The sequence below is a fragment of the Amblyomma mixtum genome, chromosome 5 (genome assembly GCF_055824585.1).
Source record: "Amblyomma mixtum isolate Tamu chromosome 5, ASM5582458v1, whole genome shotgun sequence".
In the NCBI taxonomy this organism is placed as follows: domain Eukaryota; kingdom Metazoa; phylum Arthropoda; class Arachnida; order Ixodida; family Ixodidae; genus Amblyomma; species Amblyomma mixtum.
The window spans coordinates 4,273,484-4,296,167 of NC_143016.1; the positions used below are offsets into that span (position 1 = coordinate 4,273,484).

At 44.5% G+C, this 22,684-nt stretch overlaps 1 protein-coding gene across 2 annotated transcripts in view; it reads left to right on the forward strand.

Moving 5' to 3' along the window:
• Window positions 1-22,684, forward strand: part of pbl (epithelial cell transforming 2 pebble) — a 38,312-nt gene that overhangs the window by 13,923 nt on the left and 1,705 nt on the right. The window contains exons 9-17 of one of the 2 annotated variants that reach the window (XM_089543111.1): window positions 229-291; window positions 2,394-2,622; window positions 2,724-3,266; window positions 7,917-7,998; window positions 9,461-9,539; window positions 9,643-9,925; window positions 11,313-11,464; window positions 12,719-12,801; window positions 15,442-15,688. In XM_089543111.1, coding sequence (XP_089399237.1) covers window positions 229-291; window positions 2,394-2,622; window positions 2,724-3,266; window positions 7,917-7,998; window positions 9,461-9,539; window positions 9,643-9,925; window positions 11,313-11,464; window positions 12,719-12,801; window positions 15,442-15,688 — 1,761 coding nt within the window. The remainder of the gene's footprint in view (window positions 1-228; window positions 292-2,393; window positions 2,623-2,723; window positions 3,267-7,916; window positions 7,999-9,460; window positions 9,540-9,642; window positions 9,926-11,312; window positions 11,465-12,718; window positions 12,802-15,441; window positions 15,689-22,684) is intronic. The other variant, XM_089543110.1, reaches the window with a different exon arrangement.

Genomic DNA, 22,684 nt, shown 5'->3' on the forward strand with positions numbered 1-22,684 from the left:
AAGCTGTTGTTCCCATGAGCGGGACTAATGTTTTAAAAAGCAAAGGACGGCTTAACTTCGTAGTGGTCCGCCTAGATGTCAACTAAACCTGCAGGGTGTCCCGTTAACATTCTGGTGTGCCAGTGTTGCCCGTGATCACTTTTGGTAAATGGGCTTACGCTTGCTACTTTCTGGCCTGTTACGTTGTAGTTAAGGTTGCATCATTTCTTCCCATCATCTTCATTGCAGTGGTTTTGGGCCAGCATTCAACACAATCGCTGCTTCATGGCTGGAGTTTACAGCTATGACTACGTGAGTATTTATTTGTGTTTGCTGTTTATCATCAGACAAGAATAAGAGAGGTGCATGTTAAACGTATCAGCATGTTTCCCTCTTGCCTCTGTGTAACGTTGCCCCCCCCCCCCCCCCCCCTTTACATCAGAATGACTTGGCTTGCTGCAGTGAGAGAGAGAGAGAAAACTTTATTGCCAGCAGTATGTTGGTGATGTTCTTGGGTACCGCAGTGAAAGGTGCATAACTTCTACAAACACTTGATACAGCCTTTAGCCTGTACATAGCACGTACAGGGGAGGACACAGAGTACACCTCAAACGTGAGAAATTTTTTGCACGTATACATGCACATCCAGAATAAGAGAGCATGCCTCAGCGGTGCCACTTCTAAAACTGCTCCTGGTAAAAATGAGTAGTTTAGGTGAAATTATGCTAGTGAGTGTTGCTTTCATAGTTTCACATTAAAACAAAGACTTTCTGCTTCGATTATTCCTGCCCAGTGCCTTACAGATGCAGCTTTTCCGAAGGAATACAGATGGTTAAGCAAAACCTAGCTATAATTGGCCTCCATTTGCAGCTTCGCTGTTCTTATTTTTTATTTCTGCTATTCATCACTTAATTCTGGACAGGTCCAGAGGCGGCCAGTATCTTCTAACATGTTCACGTAGATGGCAGCCTTGCCCTATGTTCTAAAGCTAGGCAGAAAGAAAAAAAAAAATGTGACTGGAAAATAGATGCTAGTGAATATGTTTGTGTTTGACTGCCCTTAAAAGTTGCAAAGCATGGTTATATGTAGCTGTCAACAGTACTGGAGGCTTTACATTGCGATGAAGCTTCGGATTTTAAGGGGGGACCCTGGTCTTGAAAAGAAAATTTTATTAATCTAGATATAGTTATTAAATTTTCAGGCCACATGTATTTTTGTGTGCTGATTCTAGATGTCATTTAATTTCGTGTAAAACAATTCCTTGAGCACTTGTGCAATTTTTATGCAAGTATTTTGGGAAAAGTTTTGAAGAAAATTTGCTGCAGGAAACTCGCTGAAATGCATGCCATTGGGTTCTCTTGACACCAAGGAATGCAATAAGGGTAAAATTATCATCCTGGATATCATAGAACTTGAGCTATAGAGAAATGAGAAGGAAAGTGTGTATTCCTGTTTCTGAAGTGGCAGCTTCTGTACCCTATAACTCAAGTTCTTTGATATCCAGGATGATAATTTTACCCTTATTGCATCCCTTGGTGTCAAGAGAACCCAATGGCATGCATTTCAGCGAGTTTCCTGCAGCACATTTTCTGCAAAGTTTTTCCCAAAATACTTGCATAAAAATTGCACAAGTGCTCAAGGAATTGTTTTACATGAAATTAAATGACATATCTAGAATCAGCGCTCAAAAATACATGTGGCCTGAAAATTTCATAATTGTGACTTCATTAATAAAAGTTTTTTTTTCAAGACCAGGGTCCCCCCTTAACTCTTCATTATATATAGCAGATTTTGGAGGTCATGGAATATTCCTCCCTTCCCTCTCTGTGCAAGTTTATGGTTGAGCTTCTCCGTAGCAGCATGTGCGTTTTCACTATGCGCACTGAAATGAACAATTTCCATTATTGCAATCAAAGAAAAACTGTTCAGTCTTGTGCCAGTCCATTCGAAGCTGAATTTAATTGCAAAAAATGATGAAAGTCTCTATGCATCCATTACAGTTGTTGAGAAGGAAACTGCAGTGCACAAAAAAATGTCAAAGGATGTTGTCTCGTCAGCATGTTGCATGAGTGCTGCCACCTGGGAAGAGTTGTTTGAGGGATGATCCTGCTTCCACCGTGGTTCAGCCTGCAGCTGAGCACAGCCTCATTCTGACTTGCACAAAGTACAACAGTTCGCGAAAGTTGCATTGTTTGGCAAAGTGCAGAATGAGAATGAGCAGTGCATGAGTCAGTTTACATCTGGTGCATAGAATTTCTGGAAGAAAATGCAGTCAGTAGGGCTGGGAAAATGGGTCTGAGCAAGGCATTTTCCATTCCTTTAGGTGTACATAGCGTGAAGGAGCACCAAGCTGATAGAGAGTAAAGCACTGCATTTGCGTCTATACAAGTGATGGAATGAGTGTAATGTTGCAGACCCCCGCGACGCCCTTACGGCCCTCCTTGGATGTGGTCCCCAAATCGGAGAGCAAGCGGCGCAAGCTGCGTGAGAGCTTGGCGCAGCAGCTGGCCCAGGAAGCTGAGCAGAGCGTGCTAGTCGACCCGTTCTCCCCCGAGAGCCCCCGGCACCGGCGGCGTGTCTCTGCCAACAACAAGTCACTCACCATTCTCGACATCAGCCTGTCGCCCGACAAGCGCAACCAGGGTGAGTGCACCAGCCTTGGTCCTAGGATTTGAAGTCTTTTTTCCTTGCTGCTGCATGCAAAAGGTGCTGGAAACTGTGCGCATACCCCTGTGGTCATGCAGTGCTGGACGCTGTGGGTGAGGGCCAGGAGAATGTGGAGCCACCCGACCTGAGCCGCATGTCCAAGCGGCAGCAGGTCTGCATGGAGCTGCTGCAGACGGAGACCAACTATGTGGCCATCTTGAACACCATTCTGACGCTGTTCAAGGACCCCCTGGAGGACCCCAGCAACGTGGTGATGCGGGGGGAGCCACTGCTGGACTTGGCCGAGGTGCGACTCATCTTTGGGCACCTGCCGCCCATCTACGAGGTGCACCGGAGCCTGCAGCTGCGCCTGCAGGCCATGGTGCGGTCATGGTCCGAGGACCTGTCTGTGGGCGAGGCTGTGCTGGCCCACCGCGAAGCCTTCGCCAAGGCTTACCCGCCCTTCGTCAACAACTTCGAGCGTGTCCGAGAGACGCTGGCCCAGTGTGACCGGCAGCGGCCTCGGTTCCATGCCTTCCTCAAGAGATGCCAGACCAAGCCAGAGTGCGGACGGCAGACCCTGGCTGAGCTGATGATCCGCCCCATCCAGAGGCTGGGCAGCATGATCCTGCTGCTCAAAGGTCCGTGCATCATACCACCTTTAAGATTTTTGCTTCTGGATGTGACTCTCGCCCAGAAAAGATGACACAAAATTGAGCATATCATTTCGTAGTTCAGGGCATCTTTCAAAGTGCTGCACTGCTTGTGTCTCTGAGGCCCAGTGCAGTGAGGCAGCTTGTATTTCCATTCGGTGAGCTGTAGGAGTTGACACTCACCACAACTTATGATTCTTCTGAGCATAAGGCTGCTTTGACAAAGTTAGTGTGAAGGTAACAAGTCTTATCGTTATGAAGGAGACAGTAAAACCTTGTTACTTTGTCCCCCATTAATTCGAAAATTTGGATAACTCAGACTCTCGTCAGACTGCCGCCAAACACTCATGTAAGTCTATAGCGTCGGAAGCTCGTTTATTCGGACGCCGTGGGGCTGGCATCAGTTAATACGGCCAGGCTCCCGATGTGGCTCCGTGTCAAGGTTTGATGTGCTGGACAGGTGATTGTCCAGATATTCAGTCATGGGCTTAGTTTCTCACGCTGATAGCATGTTTTGCTGCATAGCTTCGTTTTCGATTATTCGTCGCCAGCCCACAGCAACAGCAAACAGCTACCTATATCAGTGGTTCCATGTCAAGGTATGACCTGCTCGACAAGTGATTGTCCTAACATTCGTTCTTGGGCCTGAACTGCATATTGCAATGTTTCTCGCGGCGATAGCTTGTCTGGCGGCATAGTTTTGTTTTCTATGCTTTGTCGTCAACCCACAGCGACAGCAGCTAACAGCCGCGCATATCAGCTAGCCCAGCCCATAGTTGCGTGCTATTTAGGACAATAATTTCCCTGTCACAGATCTTTCTTTTTTATTCTTTGTTTTTCAAAGGCATCGTGCTGCTCCATTTCCAATGCTTGCTTCCCTCGAGTCTGTCCACGTGACATAACTCCGTGCCGTTTGTGCGGTGAAGCCTCCTCACGTGCGACTCCACACATGAAGAAGCTCGTTCTGTCGCGTTGCAGATAGAATCTGTGGAGACCTTTGCCATTGTGGAGCAATCCTCTTTCCAACACACTCCCATTAGTGTGCACGAATTAAAGGGTTTGACGGAACTGCGGAAAATTGTGATTGTCGCAGTCGTAATCTTGAAGATGACCATCGTCCATGTTTTTACCAAGTAAATTTCACTTTCACACAAACAGTTTTTGGCATTGTTTGGTAGCCATTTGATAATTTGACATTCAGATAATTCAGATGATTTCTTTCACTTCCTCGAAGTCTGTATTAACGAGGTGTTACTGTATATTATTCAAACTGTGCAGCCATGAGTTCACCATTGTGACCAGGTGCAGTCCACAGTGACATTTTTTGATTGCTGCAGTGATGTGCAGCTGGTGAATTTTTTTGTTGATACAGCCCTGTTGGTATGTCCTTAATTCTTGTTTAATATAGCTGCCGCGGTGGCTCAGTGGTTGAGTCGCGTGCATGTAAATTTCGTCAACCATTGACAGATTTGTGTTGATCGCATTTCTCACGCTTCAGCACGCGGATTTTGCTTGCTTTTTGTTATACGAATTCCGTTTCATACAAATATTTTTTGCAACCACATGAGATTTGTATCATTGAAATTCTTCTGTATAGAAATCTGAGCATGCAGACAAAAATTGTTCTGCTTGAGAAATCCAGACTAAAAAGATCAGGAGAAATCGCATTTCACTCACCTGGTGCCAAGCCTGGGCGCTGTCAATCAGAACTGCACCTTGCACGCACGCAGCAAGAGCTTTCATGCCATTGTTGCCTTGTCAGGGAAGTGTGCAGCCATGCCTTCTGACGGGCGTGTCGTTTTCTACAAAACGGCGCTGCCATTACTATAAGGCACAGGCAGGTGCTGCTAAAGATGGGACCATAGTAGAGCTTCCTGATGCGTGCTTGCAATTCTCCTTGGGCTGTTACACATGTACCCTTGCGATTAGTGGGCTAGGCTTGCTCAATCATCTCAGATTACATTGTTTTGGCAGTGCCATAAAATAGAGGAGGTGCTGGTTTTGGGTTCGGACTTTTATGCCTCCAACTTTTGAGTCCTCTCCCATTCTTTTCACTTTTTTGGCCATGGTGTCTGCCAACTCGTAAATTTTTGTCATCTCGGTTGAGTGGTTTCAACAGCTGCACTCACCTCCTAAACAGCTCATAGTAAAATAGAAATTGTTACCCCTAGCATTATTTTCATTACTTTTCATTCGCTTCGAGTTTTTTTTTTTTTTAATTCATATTGTTTGTACAGAGGCATTGCGTTTTGGATTAATTTAAAGAGTATAAAGGAATTAAGTTAAAATTGGAATGCTGAATTGATCAAAAAGACAGTTCCCTTTTCGGCTGCCACCTCATATCCACTGCTGAAAATCTCCACTGTTTTGACACAGCTGGCTCGAAAGGAGTATGATTTTAGTGATCTTCATTGTGAATCGCAATTTCTCATGCCCATACCATACCATGCACACACAGAATAAAAACCACATGGTTGATTTGTGCTGCAAGGCCTTCTTATAAAGGAGAACGTCGAGTTGAAATCACGAAAAATTTGCAGAAATTTGTTTTTCTTTTTTTTCCCAAAAGTTCAAGTATCCGTTCGTATGACTTGTTATCTGCTATTTTACCAAGTTTCATTGTCCAAACCTACCAGGAACTACTCCAAAAAGTTGGTTTACCATCAGCGGTGGTGCATGTCGTGTATCTTGAAAGGGTAGAAAAATTAGCATTTTTTTAACCTTGGTATCTTGCGGTGCTTCAACCAGTAAGCGGTGTATTGGGCTCAGCAGGAAGCTTGTTTTCTTGCCCTCAAATCTGGTGCCTCAGCTTGACTCCACCTCCAGAAGCACTGATGCAAAAAGCATGTTTCAATGCCTCGCCATAGAACTGCCACATATGAACAATGGTCTCCTCCATGGTTGCCCTCAGCGACCGGTGGATTCTGTGAGGGAACCTATGAAGTGGCATCTGCTCTTACGATCGGTTGGCTGTGCCTGCTCGATCGTCTTGGATTATACATTGCTTTGGCAGTGTCATAAAATAGAGAAGGTGCTAGTTTAGGGTTCGGACTTATGCAATTATAGACAGACACTCGTTTGAAAGAAGTATAAAGTGACTCATTCTTGTGGCAACCGGAAGCAAAGGTCACCTGCGATCAGGATTGATAAGAAGACTTTTCTAAGGGCTGCTACGAATGAATTTATCATGGAGGTTGTCATGGACACGTATCTGAGCTCTTCGGGCTCCTGGCTTGCTCATTGGATGCCATGGTTGTGCAGCCTAGTTCATCTGCCGTTGCTGGCACACAACAGCTAAAAAGTACAGTGGCAGCCTAAAAACATTGCATTCGAAAGGACGCCTAGGACTTCACGCGTTTTGCCTTCAGGGGAAGTAAATGTGGTAGTCAACTTTAGATGCCTTTTTCTCAACATTCTTTTTCTCACTTGTTGCTTATTTTGTGCAGCTGACTTCTTTGTGACTGTTTTGTTTATTTTAACTGCATTTGTTTTTGTTTTTTTAATTTCTTGTGTAGAATTTTCTGCTCAGTCTACATACGTCTGCGATAACTTCGTGGAAAAAGTTCAGAACTGAAAATTTGTTTTGAGGGAAAAAAATCTAAGCAAGTCTTGACCTGTAGCATGCCAGTATAACAACTCCACGAATGTTGAACAAGCTTTCTGCCGCATTCTGTTGACTGTGCAGGTTTTTCACAAAAATGAAGAAAAAATAAATTGCGGAATAAAATTTTGTTGAGATATAACCTAGAAATTCTGTCAGAATAGTCATAACATTATTTCTAATAAGCTCAAGAGTTTTTGATCGATCAAGAAACAAAGCTTTTTGCTGAAAGCCGTCCTTGCTTAACACCATAGCAGACTTGGACGAGGCAGTCTCATCATAAGTCGACTGTCGTTTCTGGCACCTGAGGAGGCCATCTTGTCATGTGGTGTCTGGAAATCTGTGTGATTTAAGGCTAGTAGGGCTGATTCAAAGCATTTTTTTTGTTTTCGCGACAAATGGCAGTTCAGGTTATAAATGACTATTTTGGCACCATTTTCGAAAAAAATTGTGTCCATTACGGGGTTAAGTAAGAGGTATCTTGTTAAGAATTCCACCTTTGGGGTCCCATTTCTTGTCTTGAGGCATCATGTCTCTCACAAAGCAGTCTAAACTGCTGTTTTTGGTTCCTTTTGTGAACTATGTGTTGTGCCCTTCAGTGTCACTCTGCCAGTGTAGTTACTCTTGCAAGTCTGAATTGAGAAGAGGGAAGAGCACTTCTACTTTCAGTATGTGTTAAGATGCTTATAGTGCTTTGTGAAAACAATCATAAACCTGCCTTGTCTATGTGCATTGGGGCCTTGGCTACTGCGGCCCACCGTTGGCACACTGCAAGAGCTGTTCATTCGCTTCAAGCCACTACTGTCAGAAAGAGGATTTATTCTGCAGTTCCACAGCTACAAATATTTTCTGCTGCGCACTACAAGTTTAGTTGAGATAACATTCAGTTGTAAGCACTTGCTGCAAGCAACGAACCATCTGTAAAGGTAGCTTTTGTTTTGGTGTGTAAGACTGTCTCATGCACTGAATTGTGGCCTATAGTGGAGGCTGCCCTTGGTGAGTGCATTATGGTTATTCCCTGGGTTCATCCTTTGCAGAGATCCAAAAGCGCACCCCCAAGAGTAACAAGGACTTTGAAGAACTGGAAAAAGCGATAGCAGCCCTCAACCAAGTGATGCTGTGAGTTTATGTTGCATGACCGTGTCTTTTGGTCTATCCTTTCGAGCATTTGCACTGGAGCGGAGTGCCGGAGTTTTCCGGCAGTTGCCATGCAAGAGCCACAGGGAGTGGGCATATATGTGGGGAGCTTTGCTGCTGCTATGTAGGAACATGAGGGAGAGTGGTTGCTGATTGCAATGATTACTGCCAGCCACTACTGCAGTTGCATGCCTTTTCTCTGGCACTTCACATGCTTTGTTCAGAACATGGAAAAGCTTTGAGAATGGCTGCAGGTTTTGAGATATGCCTGCAAATTGTGTCTCCTACTGTGTGCTCCAGAACATTGGAAAAATTGCCAGCAGTAAAAGGTGCTTCCACGAGGCAACCTTGAGCACAGATGCAGTAATTTCTGCTTTGCACTAGTGAGGTGCTAATGACTCCCTTGTACAATCAGCTGATGGCAGCCTCATTGGCCCGTAGTTCAGGAGGGCAAAAAGACTGGCCCTGAAGAGATTGAGAGGAGCGGTATATGAGTGGCAGGTATAGAGAGAAGACCCAATACATCAGCGCACTTTCAGGCTCATAAAGAGAAGCAAAGAGAGAATAGGGAATGTCGGATAGTAAAAATCAAAGGGAAGTACTACTAAGCTGAAGCAAAAACTCTAGTACATACTTGAAGTACAAGCAATGTCTAATGCAGTTATTTCTACTAGTCAGGAACTGGCGGAGAAGGTGTATAAGCTATTTGGAGTGCAAATGAGCCGAGAAATAGCAGGCACAGGTCAGGAAAGAAAACTCGCTTTATGCATCAGTATTTACTATCATACATACCTACTGCTGAGATGAGTTCTGCTAGAAGCATTGTTCAGTTCTTGTGCTTTGGGTGGAAAAAGGGCGCATGAAACTTTTTATTTGCAAGCAAAGGTATGACGCCTGCAGTGCGTTATTGTTGTGGCTTGAATAGTGCTAGCGTAGGTGTTGAGGATTGTGTGTAGCAGTTTTGTTCGTTTGCAATTCCGCAGTCTCTATCCGAGACCACGGCAGATGGGGGAACAAGATGAGAAAGAAAATAAGTTAACAATGAGCAAAAGGTGTCAGTAGCTCATTTGCTATCAGTAAGTAGTTCTCTATTAGTTCTAGATAATGTTGGACATGATTTTTGTTAATTTAAGGTTCTCTAAAGCTGTTTTGGGCTGTTGGTCAGCATGATTAGGAGGGTTGTTTCAAAGAAACATTGATTTGCTGTCCGAACATATTTTACTGATCATTTTGCTATGTTGTAATGTGCTTGCCATACACTGGGTATCTTTCACATTTTTGTTATCCGTAACTGGTACTTTTTTAGCCTGTTTTGTTAAGCCATGGAGCAGGTGCAATTTGAGGCACTCTGTACCACTTCTGCTGAGCCTAGGTGTTAGGCTATTTACATTGGGCACGCATAATGCAGATTGCCAAGAACGGTGTACCTTTTCTTTTTCTGCAGCAACATCAATGAAGGGAAGCGCAAGACAGAGAGCCAGGTGGCCATGTTTGACATCTTCAATGACATCGAGAGGTGTCCCGTAAGTGAGCCCTGTTGCTGCACGTGCATGCTCAAGTTCATTGATGTCTGCTTCCAAGGAGGCAGGGCACTTCATATGGTGGTGGCGATGCCTCTGGGTGCAGCCCAACATCCTGTCGGGCCACCGGTTCTTTGTGGCCAGCCTGGACGTGGTGGAGATTGGGGAAGGGGGCCTGAGCCGCAAGGGGGACGCCCTCACGCTGTTCCTCTTCTCGGACCTCGTGGAAGTGTGCAGGCGCCGTGGCAAGGCCGCACTGACATCACGCAGCCCCGTCGCAACGCTGGGCCGTGCAGGCTTTCCCAATCCCAAGACCTACAAGCACATGCACATGGTCTACCTGTACGACATCAAGCGCGTGGTCGAGTTCGAGCAAGCGGATGAGAACGGTCAGTCATCTGCAGGAAAATAGAGGGCCAGTTGGCCTCTAAAGAAATGTAAAGGGTGGGTTCTTAGCTCACAAGTAAACCTTATGCTAATGGACAGAGAAGGTATTATACCTTTGCCTAGCAACAATGCAAAAGCTGATAAATCCAAAAAAGTAAAAGCATGTCAAGGAACACACCATACTCCATACAGTGCATTGCTAAATCAGAATATACATTTTATTAGCCAATAAAGAATTCTTATGAACAGTCGGGGACAAAAGTCTCCGGACCACGTGTTCCTTAAACGAAGTTTATAGCTCTACTATTAGACAGTGGCTGGAGACCGCACTTGTGCAGATGAAAGAACAAAAATTTACCTTTTACCTCCACAAGTGTAGTCTCCGGCCACCGACTAATAGCAGAGCTATCGGCTTTGTTAGGGGAACACATGGTCCGGAGACTTTTGTCCCTGACTGTACAAACTGAAACATGGCCAGTCTAGCTCATGTAAACATTCTTGCATGAATAAGGCTTTTGATCGACTGCTTTAGTGTGTACAAGCAAATCATGTGTTTTGCCAGTACGCCCTCTGTGTTTTCGCCACCAACATGCTCCAGCAACGTATCCGTGCCCAGCTAAGCACCTACCTTCACCAGCATGAAAACCTACACGTCCTGGAATGGGCCCCAGTCACCAGGGAATAGAAGGGAACAAATGGGCGCATGTCCTCTCTCGCAACACTTCTCTGAGCAACTCTTCCCCGTGGCTGGATGATTACAACTCCTAAGCATGAAGGGCCTATTGGGGTTTGGTGTGCAACATGAATAACTTTACGGTCAACCTGTATTCCTAGATGTATTGGTTAATGAAGGTTTTCTGCATTTTAAGAGCTGTAGTTTTTAAATTTTGTGTGTGGTTCCTTAATGTATTTTTATCCTTGGCGTTTTCAGTCTTTGTGCTGTTGCTTGGCAGAGATATATCCATTGTGAGGATTCTTCAATCTCCGTTTCCCTGTTCACACGTGTCTAGTCCAAGCCACTATCTTGGGCAGGTTACAACATGCACCAGGCTTACGTTGCCTGCCAACACAATGCCTTTGTGCCATTGTCCCACTTGTAAACAGTGAAAAAGGAGAGGTTGTTACAGCCCTCCACACATTCCCTCATCCCTCAGCGGAGAGCACGATTCAACCCTCTGCGGTAGCCTTCATACACCACAAGTGGAGAAGCTCCACATCTCTCTAAGCCTAGCCAGCTGAGTGCGGGCCTCGTGCAGCCAAAACCTCCACACTGCTGCAACAAACAGTTTTGTTGGCAGTTGAGTACCTCTTGTGTTGTGTGTTGTCCAGGAGTCTGTGGGGGACAGCCACTGCAGTGGAACTGACACATGTGGTCGCATTCCTGTGCAGATGTGAAAGATGCATTTGGTCTGGTGCTGCGGCTGTCTACAGAAGCCTGTGAGAACCTGTACACATTTGTGACTGAGCCATCGGCACCCTGGCGGGACTTCCTGTCCACCCTCTGCCAACACATGGCCAAGGTCTACAGTGCTCCAGACCACGTGAGTTGAGGCTTTTGTTGTAGGCAATCGACTGGGGCCTCATGTTGGTTGTGTCGGCTTAGCCTGTGCATTGCCAAGGCAGCATGATCTTGCCGAGTCGAGCCTCCGTCACAGAGAATCCCCCTGTGACACCTCAGGTTGCACTTCCTCATTAAAAACTGCATTACAAAAAAAAAAAGCAAACAGCAGACAGCAGTTAATCGTTGCAACTTGCCCTATGGCTGCATTGCAGATCCGAGACAGCACTCAGACTGTGGCAAACAACAGGGTATCCAGAACAGACTGCAATTTTTCAAAACTTGTTCGAATGGCTACGGAGGAAGCCACAGGTGCTTCTTTCGTCCACCCAATTTTAGCAAGATTACATTTTGGGCTGTTGTTCATCTGGAGGGGTAGAATGTAGGCCACGGAATGTAGCCCTGTGGCCAAGTGCAGTTATGGTAACCATTTCTCTCATGTCTGTGTTCACTGTTTAACAAGTCAGAATAAAACCTGCTATGCCTAGCCACATTTTTTTTTTGTTGTTGTTGTTGTTTCTTGTCGTAACAAGTGTTTGTGCTTATGCTAGCTAGCGAGTGTGGCAGCACGTGCTTTGACATAGTTGTGCGGACTAATTTCTTGGATGTCCTGTTACTCTGGGCATCCTGCGTCATCTGCTGCGAGCAAAAGAATTATTGCATGTTCATCACATGCCCCTTTTGCTTCACTTGTCAGATGTGTGTTACTTTTTTGCTGCCACCAATATACCTGTAAAAACAAACAGTGGTTGCTTCGCATCTCAAGGGGATAAGCCAGCATATATTTATTGTTGTAGTTTAAATTTTGATCTGGAACATTCCATTTTCAGGTGCGTCCTTTCCATTTGGTTTATGTAATCATAAAGGATACAGTTTTGTGCATTTCAGATTTAAAATTTGTTTTCATGTTTTGAGTATTTGCTACGATTTTCATCAACATTTGTGTTCAACAAATAAACTTGCACATTTCAGCATATTTCTTCTTTAATTGCCTACTCTAAGAAAGTGCACTGATTCAGCTTAGGTGTGATGTGTTGCATGGTAGTGTGATTTCTAATGAAAATAATACAAGAACCTGCAAGAAAGCCTATTCTTTCCTCAGCCAGGCTGTACTTTTCCTTTGCAATTTCTTTGGTTAAGGGTAAGAACAGCACTTCACACAAGGAAATGGCCCTGGCTTGTGTTAAATTGCGCACATGTTAAGACTGCACACATGGCCCATATTTTTGCCTTCCAGGCTGCTTTTATGAAGAAGATGTCCATACGGGAACTTGGCTTGGACCCTGGTGCCCTCCAGACGACTCTGGCTAAAGCACTAAAGTAAGCGTGCTCGCACTGTTTCGCGCATGCTTTGTGTTGCTCTTTATGGCTTTGTCTCATGGCCTGTACTTGGCCATTCGGACGCTCATGCATGCATTTCAACTTTTACTCGAAACGCTGGCCCATGTGGCACAGATTAAGGAGGGACGAGGGTCTTAAAACTGACCTTTTTATTTATGGCTAGAATCTCATGAAATTTTTCACACAGGTGTGTATTTCTCTTCTGATTCCAAATATGTAATCATAATTGAGCTGGTGGTCTTAGATCAAAAGTTATCTTGAATTCTAGAGTGCAATTTGGTAATTTCTTACGGAGCTTTAATGAACTTTCTGATTGCATTTTGTTGCTTTCAATTACATGACTTGACAGCCAGCCAATTTCGATAACCGATGACATTCTTACTTTTTTTTGTTTACGCCATGTATAAATAGCAATTTACAATTACCTTAACGAGTTGCAGCGTCAAATACTGTGACCTGTTACTCCAGACATAGTATATGAGGAGGACATGCCTTTAGAGAAAAACGAAAAATGTCATCGGGTATGGGAACTCTCTGGCTATCAATTCATGTAAATAAAAGCAACAAAATGCAATGAGAAAGTTCATTAAAGCTCCGTAAGAAATTACCTAATTATACTCTAGACTTTGTAAGATCTAAGACCACCAGCTCAATTATGATTACATATTTGGAATCAGAAGAGAAAAATACATGTGTGTGCAAAATTTCATGAGGTTCTAGCCATAAATAAAAAAGTTAGTTTTAAGATCCTCGTCCCCCCTTAAAGGTGCACTGAAGAGGAATCTGAACTTGTCTTTTTGCCGCGGGAACTCGATCTACACGTTCCTAGCATTCTTAGAAACTGACTTATTGCCCTGTATAGCCGATTTCCCAAATTAAATCGAATTAACGGCCGGCTCCCGCCCTTTTTTTGAATTCTGCCTCGTACGGTGGGCGGAGTCGACCAACGCGTGGAGTAGCCGCCGCGGTGGCTCAGTGGCTATGGTGCTCGGCTGCTGGCCCGAAAGACACGGGTTCGATCCCGGCCGCGGCGGCTGAATTTCTTTGGAGGAGAAATTCGAGGCCCGTGTACTGTGCGATGTCAGTGCACGTTAAAGAACCCCAGGTGGTCGAAATTTCCGGAGCCCTCCACTACGGCATCTCTCATAGCCTTAGTCGCTTTGGGACGTTAAACCCCATAAACCAAACCAAACCAACGCGTGGAGTGCCTTTCACCCAGTCCCGTGGCGGCTTGCCGCTCTGCCATCGGCGGAGTAATACGTAGTAGTCCGTAGTAGCAAATAGTCCGCGCGTATTTTTATTTCGGCGGGCTTATTTTGCGGCTATATTATCTACGAATGAAACTATTTATTCATGGAAACCTAAAAAACAAAATAAAGCGAAAGCAAAGCCTCCACGGAGCTGGCTGAAAGGAACTTCACGCTTTGGTCGACTCCGCCCATCGTACGAGGCAGAATTTAAAAAGAAGGGCGGGAGCCGGACGTTAATTCGATTTAATTAGGGAAATCGGCCATACAGGGCAATAAGTTGCAGTTTCTAAGAATGCTAGGAACGTGTAGATCGAGTTCCCGCGGCAAAAAGACAAGTTCAGAATCCTCTTCAGTGCACCTTTAAGCAGCCCTTTGTTTGAAACCTTTATCTCCTGTGATAATTTCTTCTCTGAAAAGGAATACACAAGCACATGCCAGCACTCTCTCCTATCCCTAGATTTTCATATGATTTCCTGGTGTCATTCATCTGTCATAGGACAGCCTTAAGCAAAAGCGTCCAAAAAGTCATTGATAATTTCAGCACATATCTAACACTGAAAGGTAATATGCATTATATAATATGTAATAACGTGAACAGTGATGCTAGCTTATAAATTGGCGCCCAAGTGTACGCTTTGGCCCATACATTAAATAAGTTACAATTCAAATAAGAACTTCTCACCCATGATAATTGAGGCACTCTGCAGAAAACTAGCAGGGCTAGTGGTGCCTCCCTAGGTGATTTTGAGATGCTCGAAGTGGATGGCCACTAAGCGAAAGGTTTCTGTCGCTTCAAAGACCTCCCTGTTCCTACTCTCCCCATCTGTGTCTACTGTTAAAACCGGTGGTTGCTTGCCAGAAAGTTGTGCAGTGCCTAGCTCTCTGCCAGACAGGGGACTGGAAAAAGTGCTCGGCTTATCTAGGTTGAAATACTTGGGAAACGGGTCACTGACCCCTCCTTGAGTAGACTAAAAACTTTGTGCCTCGGTGCTCACACTGCACAGAGCCAGTTGTGCACAGATGTGTTTGCTTTTATAGTGGACCACACTATTTACGTAAAGGTATAGGCAGTTCTAGTTCCGGCTGTATGAGCTGAGTGTGTACAATTCAAAATCAACTTTTCATATCATTTATTTGGATAGCTCCACAGAATCATCCATAATATCATGCAGTTATCACTGGGGTTTGTCTCTTTCAGTCTGCTTGTTTATCGGGACTCTTTCCCGTCCCCCCCATTTTCTGCAAATCGATATTTTCTTAAGCATGCAGGCATTGCACCATGCTGAGTCTTTAGACTCCTGCCTGGGCCTAGTCACTGGCGTGCAGTGCTTTCAGACGAATGAGTACAGAGCAGTGTTTGTGTCTGCAGGTATGCAGCCAAGAAAGGGGAGAAGCTGTCGCGTGCATTGTCCATCACGCGACGGGTGGCCACGCCCAAGCACAGGCTGAGCCGGGCCGTGTCCACCTTCATCAGCCCGCTCAGGAGTATGACCAACCAGTCGTCCCCACTGCATGGCATGCGGTCTAGTTCAAACCTGAACGTGAGTAACATCACAGCACCCCCTGCACAGCCTCCCGTCCCCCGGGAGGATGGCATCTTCCTGGTGCCACGCCAGGTCAGCTAGCGCAGTCCCCTCGAGCAGAGGTCCTCTCGAGCAGGCGCTGTCTTTGTCCAAACCTCATGTTGGGCCCTGGGCTGAATCAGTGCTCTTGTGCCACAACACTTTGCAGCAGGCTCTGCGGGCATAGCCTGTGCTCTTTTCTTTTGCACAATTAACCTGCAGCGCTTCCTGCTTTTTTCTTGAGCACGCTTGGAGCATTTATAGTGGAATGACCATCTCAGGTGTGCAGTCAGATTTCAGTGGTTATTAGCCATGATCTCTGATGCATCTGAATTGCTGTATCAAAAATGTACCTTTCTGTGGTAAAAACGGCACCCCTGTAATATGAGCAGCTTGCTCTACCAGGTGGTTCTGCTATAACCCCCTGAATGCTTCATGCTCAATGTCATCAGAAAATTAACTAGTTAGACACAGGGTAGCAGCACCATCCAAAGCAACTTAATATGACAAGTCAACACGGTACATTACCCTTGAAGGCTACTCTGCGTCAGCATGCTTTGATTTGACTACGCAAACATAGTTGTCTTTCTTTGCGTATTTGCAAAATTCTATCTTGAATCCGTGTGATGACATGGAGCAAATTTTATGAAACATAAAATTCTCATTTCTGAAGAAAAGGCACGTCTACCAGCATATAATTTATTACTTAAACCTGTAGCACTCCTCCCTTTGCAGGACTGTTTGTACTTTTCTGCGGATGTCATCATATTCAAAATGAAATTTGACCACACCTGCTCAATATTTGCAGCTTGTCGCAGTGCGGTCCCCCCACAACTGGGTGCTTAGACTTGTCAGTCAGATGTCGCACTGCTGCAGTGCTTTCTTTATGCTTTTAGAGCAGGAGAGCTAGGTTGGCAGCGCAAAATTTGGACAGGTCTTGTTTTCCTTTTTATACGCATTGACATATTGAGGCCAGAAAAGGAAAATAAATGACCTTGTCACTTGCAAACATCAGAATCTTCGTCATACCAACCAACCTTGAGTGGGCGAATAAGCATTAATATGCAAGCACCTGCCTGGAAGAAAAAGCCTGGATTGGGGTTCACTTTGCTTTGGCAAAGTCATGCCGTGCCATTGGCCTGGAGTGTGCACAACTGCTGCGGGGCAGTGTTGTGCTTCCTGGGCTGCAGCTTTCTGGTTAGAAATGGGAAGGTGCTGCATTCAGGTGAAAGTTTGTGATGCCTGACATGGCAGGAGGTGGGAGCGGGATACAGGACTGCACTTGTTTAATAGCATGACATGAATGGTAAGGAAACATTTTTAGCTGAATTAATTGTTAGTATACTCCGGGGGAAGTTCTGCGGTGCGGTGAGACATTGAGTAGACGTAAAAAATTACTTTTGCCACACATGTGTTATTTGTAAATTTGCCTGTGTTACAAGTAAGCTCCAGTGGGTGAGACAAGAATTGCATAGTGAGCAATGTATTGACACCATTTTGCCATACAAAAGTAGAAAAAAAAAAAAGGCTGAGAACTTGTGACAGCTTTGTAATGATATGGGTTACGTCGTCACCCCAAGAGGTGTTTTGATCCAGCTGCAGCACCTGGTAAAGGAAAGCTACAGCCCAGAAGACAAAACGTGTTGAATACATCTCGTAAATTGTGAACACCATTTTCAACCGAAACACCATTGCAGTTGACTTTTCCTAGGCTAATAACCTGGTTGGCTCCTGCTTAGTGAGCTAAGAATAACTGTTTTGCATCATCTCAGCAGCACTGCTTGTATGGCTGAAAAGTATGTTCAGTGGGAGCATTGGATTTTGTCGAGGCATCTCAATATGTCAAGGGGTACCTTATTTTTCTGCTTCCAGCAATTAGTCCTTAACTAGTTTAGGCATCCAGGTAGATTTTCTGTAAACAGTCCTATAGAGACGCAAAAATAAATTTCCTTGTCTCCCGTCATATTGCTCGCATGCCTGCATGGCCCCGAAACATGTGTACTGGCAATTGTTCTATAGGGAAGCTGCTGCTAGAAGGCTCCATTCACTGTTCAGTTGACATGAAAGAACACTAAAGTGAATGCTGCAGGAGTACACGGCATGATACCATCCTTGATAGCAAGGATAGCAGAACCAACTTGAAAAGCACTCTGCTGTTCATCAGTTGATACCAGATGTGGGATCACCACTGGGGCCTAATGCTTCATTGCTCTTTGCCTGCAGTGTACGCTGGGCAGAGCCACATTACTCAAACTATGTCTTATGTGACTACCATGCACAGCTGCTTGCATTGCAGTTGATCTGCTGTATTGTGCTCTGTAGCCTGTATTGTGGAGGTGATGTGCTGTCTTGTGCTGCAATTATCTCGATGAGGGAGTTGCGTTTCTTCGACAACTGCTTACATTCTGACTTAACATGCAAACAGGATCTGTCACTCAGTTTCTAATGCTCCATGGTCTCTCTGCATCATTGGCCTGCCTTGCAGCAAGTAATGAGGCGTCGACACTGAACAGGGTGCCATGCTGCCTTAATTCAATTAAAAACAAATGCAGCAGACTCCTAAGGCCAGTGCTGGCATGTTCTTGAGTGAAGATCAATGGGTTCTTAATGCACACTATACTGGAAGGCCCCAGATTAATTTTGACTATTTCTTATTCTTTAATCTGCTTTGCCGTCACTTATTTCTTGTTCTTACAAGTTTTTATCTACTCCCTGCATTTGCGCACAATATCTATTGTCATTTCGTAGTGCTCTGACCCAAAGGGTGGAGTTACTGTACATGGCTAAGCCAGGTATTCTGATTGCAGCGTGTGAACAGCTAACTATGAAATCTGGTGCAAAACTAGGCAGCTCAACTAAGGTGGCGAATTGGCCTTATTGGTGCAACATAGCTGATGAACCCAGTGCAAAAACATGAAAGAGCTCTCATGTCTCTATGTCCATTTTCCTGTTTTTGCTCTGCATTCACCACTTCGGCAGCTGGCAAAGAAGGAAATGTTGAGGAAAATGTTATATACTGTACTTGCATTTTAGTCTGCTGCCACATGGCACGAATGCCAAAACTTTCACCCTGCGGTGCTGTACATCGTTTCTGTGCTCACTGTTATGAGTAACTGGAAGAAAATGTGTGCCTTATGGCTCACTCGGCTATTTCCAGTGCTGTGAACATGTGGACAGGAAGTTTGTCACATGCTGCATTCTCTGTCAAAGGGAAGGTATTTACTTCATCTCTTGTGTATGCGTGATCAGCTGTCAGACTACCTCTGTAACTACTCGTCTTTGTATGTCTGAGTAACCACTGTTCCTGTGCTGTGCAGTGTTTCGAACATTGCAGCTGTGCGTTCTCTAACAGGCTGTGTGTGCTAACACGGCTGTTGCATCTGTGACCTGTACAGTGTCTAGTGTGTTTGAGCTGCAAATAAACATGTGCCACACTGTGCTGTTGTGCTGCACGTGACTGCTCACATGCATGTAGTGTGTGCATCTCCCATTACAGAACTGCTCTCTTGCATCCTGCTATAAGGGTGCATTTTCTGAGACTGTTATCGAGCACATTTTCACTTGTGAAAGGCTGCCTCAAATGGTCGAGTCATGTCATGGCATGCATACTAATAATGTGGCAGATTTCAGTGGATGAAACCCGCCGTGGTGGCTCGGTGTTTATGGTGCTTGGCTGGTGACCCTAAAGACGCAGGTTTGATCCCGGCTGCAGCAGTCTCATTTCATTGGAGGCAAAATTCTAGAGGCTCGTGTACACGTGCAATGTCAGTGCATGTTAAAGAATTAAAGAACCCCAGGTGTTCGAAATTTCCGGAGCTCTTCGCTACAGCGTCCCTTATAGCCTGTCTCTCTTTGGGACATAAAACACCCATAAACCCATTCAGTGATGAAACTGATCAATTTCTTTCACAAAATGTGTGTGACGTTTAGTCCCCACCCATAGGTTTGCCACCCAACGGATCCTATGTGCTGCACTGCTCCTAACCTGTAGTTCAGCACTCATCAGATAAGCAAACAAAACATGTGGCTAGGCACTGCGTTAGCACTCATGGCCATTTGACGTGCATTTGTTTTCTGTACACGCAAGCAAGCTATAGCTGGAGATTTTTTGCGGACAACAAAAATGAATGCAGTGTGTAGAAATAACTGTGCATGCCAGTGGGCACATGCAAGGGGCACATCAGCGACAAATTCATGTTGGCCTGTACCAATAGATTACCAAGTTGTAATGGAAAAAAGGCTACTTGCACTGCTGGAAAAGGCCGAATTGTGGTCACAGAGTCCTTGCCGTTGTTGTAATCATGAGTATGAATTGAGTCGCAGAAAAAATGTGTTCCATTTCAAAATTGAGTTTTCGCAGCAACAAATGCATCTTTTGCTGCTGAACAAATATGAATAGCCATGAAGAGCCAAGCAACCTGTTTTTATTGAGAACAAAATTTGGTGTAATTACCCTCGGTATCCTTTTAATTTGGTGAAAAATGAAACCCCTTTCTTCAGGTTAGTAACAAGCTCCTCAGTTGCATGCCTGTTCAGGTAATGAATTTCACTCTCCCCAAAAATGTTTAATTTGGAGGCATCTTTGAATAACTTATTTTTAGCTAACTCCCTGCTGTGTTTTCGTTAATCATTCTAGTTTTTGGAAAAGGTTCTGTTTGTAAGACTAGCCTGTTATAGACAGATTGACTCATGCATGGATTTGTTACCTTAGCATAATGTTAGTATCTTGGTCTTGTCTCATTGTTTCCTTGATCTTGCTTGTTACCACCATGTAAACCATCTTGTCTGGCAATGATTTGTGAAGTGCCACACAGAGGGGCTGTACAAACAGATGCCACACTACCTCAAACTGTCATGCTATTGTTGTAGGAAGTATACACACACACAACCTGTCAAAATGAACGAAGTAGAAACAAACCTCAGAGCGAAGGCCTAACCTTCAAATAGTGTTCAATTTTCCCTCAAAGAACTCCATTTTTTGTTGACTAGCAAAACTGCAAACCACTTGCACATCTTTAATTACAATTTTTTAAAAATATTTTTCCAGCAGTTTCAATGCGACCGTATTCTTGCTTCTGTTCATTATCTTAATGAATGCCTCGGATGTTGCTGCTCACTTTGCTGGTACCCACTGCTCTTGGCCTTGGCTCCTGGGAAAAAGCAAAAGCGGGAAAGTGGCCAGTGACAGAGCATGTGGTGGCGTCTGTCTGTCGTGGCCACACAAATGCACTGTTCTGCATTACAGTCACATGTCGGTCTTCCTAGTCTTCGGCAGTGTTTCTGGAAAAAAGGAGCAGCTCAATTTCCCTCAGTGCGGTGCAAAAGAAAGGCGGTGAGAATCGCTTTTCCTTTGCTCCCACTCAGCTCCATACTTCTGCAATTGCTCTACCAGTGCTTGGGGCGAGGGCAGATAGCCTTGTTTCACTGAACATTGCAACACACCAGGATTGTGGTCAGAAGCGAAGCTTCAGGTGTTTTATTCATGGCACTCAAATGCTGATTACCAGAAACTCTGGTATAGTGGGCTTGTTACATGTAGGCACTGTTCGCAGCTTTTATAACAAATACTTTGCCATAACCTGCTGTGCTTTTTCATTATTTTGCTAACAATTATCTTAAAATTCTCCGGTGTTATACATATCCTGTCTCTGCTGGCCAATGTTTACCTCGAAATATGTTTGTGCTCCTAAAGTAGGCCCCCGACGACACCGAAATACCTTGTGCAGTCATTGAAGACAAAACTGGCGCTCAAGCTCTGCACTCTTTTCTGTTTACTTGTAGCAGCCTGGTAGTAAGGGCTCATATCGGACAGGATGCAGGATGCAGTGGTCTGGGATTAGACATATTTTCTTTCATAAGTTGCCACAGTGGCTCAGTGGTTGCGGTGCTCGGCTGCTGTCCTGAAAGACTCTGGTTTAATTCCGGCCGCGGTGGTCACATTTCGACGGTGGCGAAATGCTAGATGCTCATGTACTATGCAATATCAGTGCACGATAAAGAACCCCAGCTGGTCGAAATTAGCTGGAGTCCTCCACTACGGCGTCCCTCATAGCTTGAGTCACTCTGGGACGTTAAAACCCCGTAAAACCAAACCAAACCTTTTCTTTTGAAGCAAAAATGATTCGGGTTACGCCACAGGTGACCCATTGCATTACTTAAAGTGACCGTGAAACGACATTTACTGAGGTTAGGAAAAGCACACGAGCGATTGGCATTCCATAACTCCTCACCACACATCAAATAATTTTTAACCTAGCTTCATTAACACGAAGATATCGGCAATTAAAAATGGTGCTCCTTTTCTTCATCCTGAATTCACACATGCCAACGCATCAGAGAACAAAAACTAAACAGAAGACTCTCCCAGATTCTCCATGCTACGTCAGAGGTGGAGGGGCAGCTAAGAATGCGTGGTGACATGTGTCCAAATTGCTTGCAAGCAGCAATTTAAAAAAAAATTTCTAGTTTATAGGGTCCACGCAGAGGTTCTAAATTTGACCATAATACTCTGAAAGACCACCTCTACTGATTTGTTGCATTAGAATATGACCATCAAAATCATTTCAGGGTCCCTTTAATGCCAACTGTGACTACAGAAAAAAAGCACATTGAAGTGTCTGTATTAAGGCACAGAGAGGTTTTCATCTATTAATGATGTAAGAGATCCATAGGATGCTTTCTTTCCAGTGGTGCATATACAGGCTGTTCTTTAAAACCTGTACTCATCCCCGAGTTATTGCACCATGGTGATATCTTGTTTAGGTCTTGCTGTAAAAAAAAGTCATTTGAATTTTTAACCTCTCTACACAATTTGGAACCAGTTATGATTATAAAAACATCAGAACAGCTATTCTTATTGTTAAGATATCAATTAACAAACAAACATCAAGTGAATACTATAACACACCCTGATAGCTTTGTTAATTTGTTGTATCGTTAGGGAAGAATCACAAGATGCCTAGAAAGTGCCTCTGAAGTGAGAAACTGCAGTAAATTTAGTGTAGGATTCGACAAAAATTTGTCTAGTCATGCATAGAAGTGAAAAATATT